The sequence below is a fragment of the Hemitrygon akajei genome, chromosome 17 (genome assembly GCF_048418815.1).
Source record: "Hemitrygon akajei chromosome 17, sHemAka1.3, whole genome shotgun sequence".
In the NCBI taxonomy this organism is placed as follows: domain Eukaryota; kingdom Metazoa; phylum Chordata; class Chondrichthyes; order Myliobatiformes; family Dasyatidae; genus Hemitrygon; species Hemitrygon akajei.
Window position 1 is genome coordinate 20,230,177 of NC_133140.1, and position 11,419 is coordinate 20,241,595.

The following is an 11,419-nucleotide window of genomic DNA, read 5'->3' on the forward strand; positions in this document are numbered from 1 at the left end:
CAAGTGTCGTAATAGCTCTATATAAAAATATTCAAGAAAGCCTGCAATCAAATCTTCCTTTGTACAATACTCAGTACATGCAAATACGTTTGCAGAGGCTACCACCTTGACAGTATTTTTTTGACAACAGCTTTGATTGCCAGTATAACTTTGTCCAATTACAACCCAGAAGAATAAGTTTTTGATGAGATTAAGCATGAAGCTTATAATAGGAAGGAGAATGGTTAAATTATTTTTTTAAATTCCAATTCTGTAAAGCAAAAGCTCATCAGAAACTAAGCCACTTTCCTGGAAATCGCTATTTGCAGAAATTTGCCACACATGAATATTGTTTTAATTATACTTTTTATTTCATCTTGGGCAAAGCTGCAAATTTAAGTTATTGCTATCCATCTTAATTATTTGCACAATACATCCACTGTAGCCCATCTACTTCAATGTTTAAGATGTTGTGGATTCAGAGATGCTCTTCTGCACACCACTGTTGTAATGCATGGCTTTTTCTACATCCTCTACATAGCACCATCCAGAGACAGAGAAGCAGTTTCAGCGACAGGTTACTATCGATGCAATGCTCCTCAGACAGGATGAAGAGGTCAATACTCCCCAATGCCATTAGGCTTTACAATTCTACCGCCAGGACTTAAGAACTTTTTAAAAGCTATTATTAATGCTTTTTGAGATAGTGATTTAGATGCATATCATATTTTTTACTGAGTTAAGTATTGTATGTAATTAGTTTTGCTACAACAAGTGTATGGGACATTGGAAAAAAAGTTGAATTTCCCCATGGGGATGAATAAAGTATCTATCTATCTATCTTTTTGAGATACCATTGATTTCCTGTCAGCTTGAACCAGCCTGGCCATACTCCTCTAACCTCTCTCATTACCAAGGCATTTTCACCAACAGAGTACCAGCTCACTGGATTCCTTTTGTGTTTTTTTTTGCATGATTCTCTGGAAACTGAACCTCTTGACCATTCTGCATGCTCTTATGCAACGTGTTGCTGCCACACAATTGGCTGATTAAATATCTGCATTAATGTATAGATATACAGGTGTCCCCCTCTTTACAAAGGTTTGCTTTATGTCACTTCACTTTTACAAATGACTTGCATTAGTACTGTACAGTACTTGTTTTTGCTAACTGAAAGAAATTCGAAGAGGATTTTCACTTTTATGAAAAAAGGCGCCGCTTTAAACTTGCGTTTACCCCGAGAAAGACTACCAAGACCCTGAAGCCTTGCGTAGGCAGGTGTGCGTGCATGCGTGTACGTGCCAATTTTTTTCTACAAATCTGTTTTGGCTAAATCTTCCCGATTCTGGTAAATGAAACTACACTGTACATACATTATTTCTACTTAATATAGGCTGTGTATTTATCATACCATTCCTGCTTTTACTATATGTTAGTGTTATTTTAGGTTTTATGTGCTATCGGGTAGATGGAGCTCGTCAGCCTGGGAATGCAGTCCATCTAAGAGAGGGAAAACTCTGATTTCAAACCTCTGCTGCCTTGCAGCCATACCCACTCATGAGAAAGGCTTTAGGAGTAAACCCTGAGGGCAAATCCGGAGCTGGAGTCCCCAAGGCAGTCCGACGTTGTCTTCAATCTTGTTCTGGCAACTCCCGCAATGACACTGGTACCAAGCTGTATCAGCCCTTGCCCTTCCCTTGAACAACATCAGTAGCGTAGAAAGGGGAGACTTGCTGCATGGGCAACAGCCAGTCTTCCATACAACCTTGTCCAGGCCTGCGCCCTGGAGAAGACTTTCCAGGCGCAAATCCATGGTCTCACGAGACTAACGGATGCCATACACGTGCTCTTTGATATGATTTGGTAGGTTATATTTTGGGTCTGGGAACGCTCAAAAATTTTTCCCATATAAATTAATGGTAATTGCTTCTTCGCTTTACGCCATTTCTGATTACAAAAGGTTTCATAGGAACGCTCTACTTTCGGATAGTGGGGGAAACCTGTACCTAATAAAGTGGCTACTGTGTATAGATTCATACCTGAGCAACTAAATATTAAGGCTTCCAATAATATGGTGTATAAACATACAACTGTTGTCAGCTGCTGTTATTTATAACACTCAGCATCAATATCCTAATATTGCATTTACATCAGTATAATGGACCACCAAATAAACCGCCAGAACACAACTATATCAGACTGCAAAAAAATGTACAAAATACATAAACAAGTCTTGTTTCTGATTACTTAACAATTAATCTCACTTTAAACACCAGAATGTTGACTTTCACACTATGAAACCAAATACTTGGCTCCAATTTCTATATATCTTATTCATAGCTTTATATCAAAATACTGTACATACAAATCTACTCATTCTATTACCATTAGCCATCTCTCCTTCAACCTTAATATGTATAAGTGCTTCACAGAAACCATCCTATCCAGTTGCATTATGGCTTGGCAAGCCAACTCTTCAGCCTGGGACAAGAGCATTGCAGACACAGATGAACATTTCATGGAAAGGAGACTCCCTTCAATGGACCCGGGCTACACTTTTCCACTGCCTCAGCAAAGCAACCAATATAATTAAAGACCTCTCCCACCCTAGATATTTCTTTCCTTCCCACTCCCAAGCACATAACACCAGGATCTAGAATATCTCTTATCTTGCTGTTAGACTATTGAATGACCTCTCAGTACAGTGAATATGTACCTCTGACCTCATAGTTGACCTTGATATGTCCTTGCACCTTACTATCTGCACTTTCAAATTCACTAATATTGCTTTCCCTGCACTGATGTGATGAAATGTGTGAATGACATACAAAAGTTTTCCCACTGTACATGTGTTAGTAGTAATAACACCACCACTTCTTTAAACTTGTTCATCCTACAAGCATAATCAAAGACTTCTCCTTCCACAATTGACCTTGATCAATTTTCTTAGTTACCTCCCAAAGACAAAGTAAATCAGATTTGAGTTTTAGAAATTCCCTTGCATAAAACTTAGCCGACTCTTCTTAATCAGTCCCCGCCTTTCCAACTGAACATATCTCTTGCCCCTTAGAATTTGTTTCCCAATAATTTCCCTGCTTTAATGCAAGGCTGCAGTTTCCTGGTTTATCCCTTTTGCCCTTTCTAACTATCCTCCCATCTTCTGGTACCTCTTCTGTGAGTGAAGATTCCCATTAAATCTCCCCACCCCCAATCTTAAACCTAAGCTTTCTTGTTCATAGATTTCTCCAACCCTGGAGAGAAACATTTGCATGCATTCATCCCATCTACTCCCCTCATAACAGCTTGTTCTACAAATGGCACTGCCCTGGCTTGCATGTCCAGACAGCTGGATCCAACATCCATGATCAACCCTGACCAAAGGAGGCCTTGATTCCCCTCATGATTTCATGCCCCTCTGCAAGATCACTCCTCAATCTCCTATGTTCCAATGAATAAAGTCACAACCTGCTCACCTTTTCTCATGCATCAGTCTCTCACATACCAGCAACATTGCTGTAAATCTCCTCTGCACTCTTTCCAGCTTAATGGCATCTTTTCTACAGCACGGCAACCCAAAATGAACACAACCTGGGTGGTGTCCAACCTGATGGCATGAATATTGATTTCTCCTTCTGGTTTAAAAAAAATTCCCTCTGCTCCCCTTTCTTCTATTCCCCAGTGGCCTCTTAACTCTTTTCATCTGCCTATCACTTCTCTCTGGGGCCACTCCTCCTTCCTTAGAAACATAGAAAATAGGTGCAGGAGTAGGCCATTCGGCCCTTCGAGCCTGCACTGCCATTCAGTATGATCATCCAACTCAGAACCCTGTACCTGTCTTCTCTCCATACCGCCTGATCCCTTTAGCCACAAGGGCCATATCTAACTCCTCTTAAATATAGCCAATGAACTGGCCTCAACTGCTTCCTGTGGCAGAGAATTCCAGATTCACCACTCTCTGTGTGAAGAAGTTTCTCCTCATCTCGGTCCTACAAGGCTTCCTTCCCTCACAGTCCACTCTTATGTCCTCTCAGATTCCTTCCTCTCCAGGCCTTTACCTTCCCCCAACCATATGGCTTCACTTATCACTTTCTAGCTATCTGCTTTCCCCTCTAACTTTTTGTTCTGACATCTTCCCCTTTCCTTTCCAGTCCTGAAGAAGGGTCTCCACCCAAAATATCAAATGTTTATTCATTTCCATAGATGCTGCCTGACCTGCTGAGCTCCCCAGCATTTTGTGCGAGTTGCAGAAGATACAAAAGCCTGAAAGCATGTACTACCTAGTTCATATAGCTTCTATCCTGTTGTTTGGACGGTCCCCTAGTACGATAAAATGGGCTCTTGACCATGCACCTTATTGTTCACCTGCACTGCACTTTCTGTACTGTAACACTACCTTACATTCTGTTATTGCTTTGCCGTCTACTACCTAAATGCACATTTATGAATTAATCTGTATGGGTCATGTGCAAGAACAGTTTTTCCACCGTATATCTGGCAATAATAAACCCATTTACCAATTACTAAATTACAATATGGTTTCAATACAATCTAGTTTAGGGATCAATTTTAACTGGAATTTATATTATATCATAATATCTTTAGGTCACACAAGTAATATTCATTCCTAGAATTACCCTAAAATGCAATTTAAAAACTGGAAAAATGTAGGACAAAAACAAGCATCTGGAATATCTACTGACCATATTCTATTCCATTCCTAAATTTCTAGTTGGTCAACTTAATGAAGTGTTCCTTCTCTGATTCTTATTCAGGTCAGCTCAGTCAGATCAAAGGTACAAAATTTAGCATACTTCTAAATAGGCATAGAATTGTATTAACTTTATTTTTCCCCTTTTGTAGTATGGCATTAATTTACCCAAGAAAGAAATGATGATTTTTCTCCTGAGAATACTTTGGCAAAACTAGCTTAATACCTCTCAATCTACAGCAATTCCATTATTTATCCAATTGCAGCAAGCGAATAGCCTCCAATTGCTTCTCCATCCAAGTCCAAGTATCTACCTCTGGATCTAACAAAAACCTACCCTGCCCCCACTATTCCAGATACACACAGATCCTGAGACTATAGTTTTCACCTCCATGCCAAAGATCGAACTCAATACTCGTCTGAATATCTCCATTGTGTAATCTGTCACAATGCTTGCCTGACATTCAACAATGATTAAATACTGTGAAGATTAAAGACAGTGCCTTCATACCTACCTGAAGCTAGCTACTTACCAAATGTCTATTCAGCTTTATTGCTGACCCACAAATGAGGTTCTGACTATATATCCACATCATTATTAATATGGTGAAAAGGTCTATTAGAACAAGTGCAGTCTAAAACATCCCATTCAACTTTTCATAGTCTATGACTCAAGCACATCTACCAAGTTCTTACCTTGCCTGGATCACGTTCAAAGTCTACGTATTCTCTTGTGGGTGTTTGCCGCTGCTCTCCATGCCAATTTGCCGGAAAAAACTGCAGAGATAGATTAGTTCCAGTCGCCACAAAAGCCTTTCAGAAAAATCAATACAAAATATATCAGAGGAAAGGATTTTAAATAAATTATGCATTTTTTGTTCATCAGTGTTGTGTTCCAAGGTTAGCGTCATACAGGCAGAACCGTATATTCTAAACTCTAGAATTGCATAAAATATGGACTCAATCAATTCTTATCAAGTGTACAGTTACAGGCATCCAATTTTGCTACAACATAGACCACAAATGGTCGATACTATAAGATATGCCATTAGTCAACATCCCAGCCATCAATCAACGTATTGTCACTTCTCAAAACAATTGTGCACTTTCAAAATTGGAAGATGCAGTAATTCTTCTTTCTCTTGACATAAACAAAATAACTGAATTATGTAGCATCACTTTATTATTAAAACTGATTAGTTACGTTTTTCATTTAAAAATATTTAGATATAGATGAAATTTCTCATGCTCTGAGCGATGCAAATGTCAGGTTGACCTATGTTATTTATAGTAACTGTATCAGTGGCACCCTTAGTGTGTGGGGGTGGGGGAAGGGGTGCAAGGCATTTAGCAGTCAGAGGCAAAAGGAAAAAGCAGACAGATTAGCCAAAGAGCAAATATGCTAATCACCCAAGTGAAAGAAACCAATCTCCTGACCAGAACTCATATATCCAATGTTTACTTCCAGACCCCGACAATTTTGCTCAATTGTGTACACAGTACACAAACTAATGCACTAAAATGGCATGAATCTAAAATAAGTTAAAATAAGTGTAGAAAATATATATTAAAAAAAAGTTCCCAAACCAGCAAGTCATTAATCCAACACAGTAAAACAAACTGACAAACAGAATCACAAGCACTATGATTAGATGCTTGCCTTTTCTTTCAAAAAAGGTAAATTTTCCAAATACGCCAGTCAGCAGTATAATACTGTCAGGGATCACCAGTCAGAATGAGAGTTTGAAATTTCAGCCTTGAATGACAGAGCCATTTGCACACCTAACAACTGGATCCAAAGTAGTTCTGATATTGAATGTTCATATTGTTGGATAATGAAGTGTAGTCTAGTTGAACTAAAGGCCAAACTTTAATACCTAAAAAAAACTTCAGTAGTGCCTGTTTTAATCAGACAGGTGGAGCATATATCAAACCATGCTGGTTGAACAAAAAGTCCAAGATGAACTTTATTACACACACATCAAAGCATATAGAGAATGTGTTGAGGATGTGCTGGGACAGCCTACAAATCTCACCATGTTTCCAGTGCCACATAATATGCCCACAACTTATTAATTCATACATTTTCAGAATGTGGGAGGAAGCCCTTGCAGTCATAGGGACAACATATAAACTCTTTACAGGCAGCAGTGGGAATCGAACCCCGATCTTACAGTTGGTGCTGTAAAGCATTACACTAACCACTATGCTACCCATTATGACAGTTCCGTTTCTCAGCCACACTTCAAACACAGGGTTCAAACTTGATCCAACTTTGAGATTAAAGTGTTGTTACCCACATTATATAGAAATGCAAAGGAAGGAATTAGAAACAAGTATGTAGCAACATGTGACAACACCTGAAGAGTTCATACACAAATAGACAGGACAACTGAGACACCTTCCACATATAGCATGTTATCACTCATTGTGAAAGCTCAGATCTAATGAGAGAAAACTGTCACCCACATTCCCATAGGGAAATTTAGAACCATTAAATACAAGTGAAAACATATCAATATAAAACGTTACTAACTGTAAAAAAAATACTTAATCATGTGAAATGAGTACATTATGCCTTGATTTTTATAAGAAAACTCTAATCCTTGCAATACTGATGCACCTTCCAGTGGGTTATTAAAAGGGATAACTGATACCGAGCTCTCTCATCAAGATTTGATATGATCCATAAATTTACATTTAAAATACAATGTTATAAGCCAAATGGCACTGGACTCTCAAACATTCCTTCTGATATAAACATATATCGATACGTTACCTGGGTAAAGTAAACCCATGCATAACCTTCTACCCTCAAAGACCTTTTAAATTAATCTGATGAAACACATCTCATGTGAAAACCTGCTTGAACAGGTCCTTGAAAAACACACGGAAAACAAATTGATGTATAGATCCATAGCTATTAACAATGATGAAGCAGAGCATAAAGGTCTACATCTTGATCAAATAACTCAACAAATGATAGTCTATCCAATTATTTTTCTGCTTGAGGGAAGCAAACATTCCCAGGAGAACGTGAAAAAATCTGGCAGCTTCCAAAGCAGGGAAAATACCAATTCCTTTTATATGTTCATAGCTACATCCTACAAAACAATTTATTTAGCTTAATTCATGGAAAACACGAGCTACGTTCAATTGTAGACATGCCCTTTATACTCCACGCGTTTTAAAAAGTAACTCATAGATACTTAGAATAATCTAAGATGTTCTTTAATTCATCTTTCCGAGAGAAAAAAAATTGCTGCAAATAGCAAACGTGAATGGTAGGTAGGGTGGGATCAAGTATTAAACTTCGACCATCGTTCTACCAAGCTTTTCCATGGAAGTGATTCCACACTAAGTGTTAATCTGGGTTTTTGCGTTTGCATGCTGATTGAAAACAGAAACGTTAGTGGCGTTTACTATTTCAGCATGCAGGAGCACTTGGATCCAGCAATTTAGCTTGTTCATTCAAAGCAGCTTCGGTCCACTGCCGGCATCGAGGACCGAACATCAAGAAGGAAGTGAGGAATATCCTGGGTACTTACGATCTCAGACCTGCCGTCCCTGCAGGCATTTTGAAACCGCATCTGTCTCTCGTCGTGCGGCCGATCGCGGAAACCCGTGTACTTAATCTGTTAGAAAGAAAGTCAAACTCTCACTGAAGCAATAAACGACCAGCCAACCCCACCCCTCCCCCCAACAACACAAGAGAGAGTCAGGACATCAGGAGACATCGAAGTTAGAGGGAGCCCCCCCCCCCCCCCCAGGACAGGAGAGTGAGGGTGAGGGTGAGGGCGAGTAACTCTCGGTCCAACTTCCAGGAGATGACCAGCTCCTCTGACGCAACAGCCGGTGGATCGGCTCCAGCTGATCACCATGTGTGCGCCTGCCGGCCGCGCTTCTCCATCCCCCCTCCGCTCTCACCTCACATTCCCGGCTGAGTTTGCGGAAGAACTCCTCGTTCTCGAACTTGCTCCTCTGATCGGGGACGACCCGCGGCATCTTTCCCGAGTCTCCGCCCGTCTGTCTCCGGCGGGCTGGGTGTGGGTGTCTGCACTCCCCGGGTCGCCTCGCCTCGCCTCTCTAACGGACTCCCGCCGCTCACACGCTCACTTCCTCCTGCCTCGCGGCGCCTCTCCAACAAACCGCCCCCTCCCTGCTCGAGCTCCCACTTCCTCCGCGAGTAATTGAACTTCTCTCACACTGCACCATTCACAAGGGCCGGCAGCAGCGCGCAGGCGCACTCGCCTTCCTCTTTAAACCCAGCTCCAGCGGGCTTCGTTGTAGTGCGCAGGCGCACTGGTCCTGGCTCCTCAGTGCTTTTTAGGCGGGCTTCGGCACGGCACGCAGGCGCACTGTTCTCTCTTTCGACCCGCTTGCGGTCCCGCTGTTGGCTGTTCTGACGAGGTCCGTAGAAACAGATTTTTTTTAAAACAGACTTTCTAACATACTACAGGTGCAAGAAGTCTGTGAACTATGAACTAATATTGAGGTTTCCCGAAGAGCTATAGTACAACGCAGGAAATCGACCAGGTTAGGGCTGGAGCCTCCATGTGCTAAGCAAAAACAGCTTCCGCTGCTGCACCCATAGTTCCAATTTACATGATTCGTACAGCCTGAAATTTTCCTATTTGTTTGGCAGCGTGTAGTTTTCTTTCTGGCTTGACAACTTGAAACGAACACGTCACTACACATCAAGGAAGTTCCCTTTGCCAGGCTCACGTTGCCCAAAGCCTCCTGGTTATTTTCGTTTTTCTAATGAAGTATTTGTTTCTGGAAGAGCCTGCCGCTATTAGTAATACAAAATTACAGTAGTGTGAACCTCACCTCACCTCCGATGTCAAGTCTGGATCGTGCATTAAACTAAAATCTTTAAGGTGTAATCCTCCAATTTAAAAGCAATCGTACTAAATTTTAGGATCAGGTCATTATTGAAAAGGCCAGCTTTAATTGGTCTCAAATTAACTGACTTGCTAACTCGTAGAAGTCAACTGCATTGGTGGGTCTGTAGCCAAACCAGATAAGGTTCATTACTTTAACCCCCCAAATTAGTGAACCAGATGATTACTTTAGCAAGGTCTGCTTGTGCCATTTGGAACTTGCAACCTGTCTTAATACCACCTATATGGAAAAATGTTCTCCAGGGTGGCCTTTCAGACTCCATGCTCCATTAAAAATTCCAAGTATCTTAATTCGCACCAAGTACTCTATATCCATGACCTTTTGCCAGCTTCACTATAATGGCTCCCACTACGACATCTCCATTTTCTAGTTCTCGTCTCTGTCCGGTTTGTCTTTGCTTACAGCTCCTGATCACTTGTCTTTCCCATTGTAACCTTACATTAAAGCATTTTGGGTAATAGAACTTCACCCTTACAGAGCTAACAAATCATCAGCAATTTTTTTGAGATTTAGAATAAAATTTAGCTCTAATTATGGAATTTATGTGCTAAAAAATTTAAAAAACAAGATAAATACAGAGGATGGAACTGTTTACCATCATCTTCAAATTCCTCGATCAGGGACTCAACATCTCCCTTTGCAAGCCACACACACAAAATGCTGGAGGAACTCAGCAGGCCAGGCAGCATCTATGGAAAAGAGTGAACAGTCGATGTTTCGGGCCAAGACCCTTCATCGGGACTGGGAAAAAAGAGGTCCTGACAAACAGACTGCAAACAGTAAGCAAAGGCTGCAACATATCCACCACTATTATCCTCAACACTGATGCGCTACAAGGCTGCATCCTCAGCCCTCACAACTGGATGGCCAGATTCTGCTCTAACTCTATCTAAAATTTGTAGAGATGTCATAGGACAGATTTTAAATAATGATGATTCTGAGTACAAGTAGGAGGTAGAAAGCTTATTGACATGGTGTCACAACAACAATGTTTTCCTCAATATCAGCAAAACAAAAGAGCCGGTCATTGACTTCAGGAAGGGGGTCAGTGCACATACGTCTGTTTACAACAATGGTGCACAGGTCTGAGAGCTTCAAGTTTATAAAACTTATAATCAACAGCCAGTCCTGGTCCAATCATGAGGTAACACAGCCAAGAAAAAGGGTCACAAACACCTTCCTCACGAGGCTGAAGAAATTTAGAATGTCAACTCTGGCCCTCACCAATTTTTATCAATGTACCATGGAAAGCATCCTATCCGGATGCATCCTGACTTGATATTGCAAGTACTCTGCCCAAGACCACAAGAGACTGCAGAGTTGTGGACACAGCTCATCACATCACAGAAACCAGTTTCCCCTCAATGGACATTTTGCTGTCTTGGCAAAGCAGTCAACCTAATAAAAGATCCCACCTATCCCAGATATACTCTCTTCTTCCCCTGTCCCCTCCTCTCTTTGGGCAGAAAATACATTATCAGCAAGCTCAAGGACAGGTTTTATTCCACCATCATGAATGGTTCCCTAGAACAAAACGATGAAATCTTGACTTCACACAATCTTCCTTATTATAAACCTTATTTACCTGCACTGCACTTTCTCTAATTCTAACACTTTATTCTGCACTCTATTATTACTATTTACCTTGTACCCACATCAATGCACTGTTGTAATAAATTGACCTGTATGAATGGTGTGCAAGGCAGGTTTTTCATAGTGGTTTGATACATGTGACAATTTATCAATTTACCACACTCTGCTGGTTGAAGGATTGGCTATGGAAACTGGCAAGACAATCTCTTCAATTAATTATCATTACAATAATAC

General features: G+C 40.8%; 1 protein-coding gene across 3 annotated transcripts in view; it reads right to left on the reverse strand.

The window, feature by feature from the left end:
• cbfb (core-binding factor subunit beta) overlaps positions 1-8,955 on the reverse strand; it is a 113,908-nt gene extending 104,953 nt beyond the window's left edge. The window contains exons 1-3 of one of the 3 annotated variants that reach the window (XM_073069769.1): positions 8,615-8,955; positions 8,236-8,322; positions 5,384-5,500 (exon numbers count right to left, since the gene is read on the reverse strand). In XM_073069769.1, coding sequence (XP_072925870.1) covers positions 5,384-5,500; positions 8,236-8,322; positions 8,615-8,692 — 282 coding nt within the window. In that variant the 5' untranslated portion in view covers positions 8,693-8,955. The remainder of the gene's footprint in view (positions 1-5,383; positions 5,501-8,235; positions 8,323-8,614) is intronic. The other 2 variants (XM_073069768.1, XM_073069767.1) reach the window with 2 other exon arrangements.
• Positions 8,956-11,419: the final 2,464 nt, after the last annotated feature.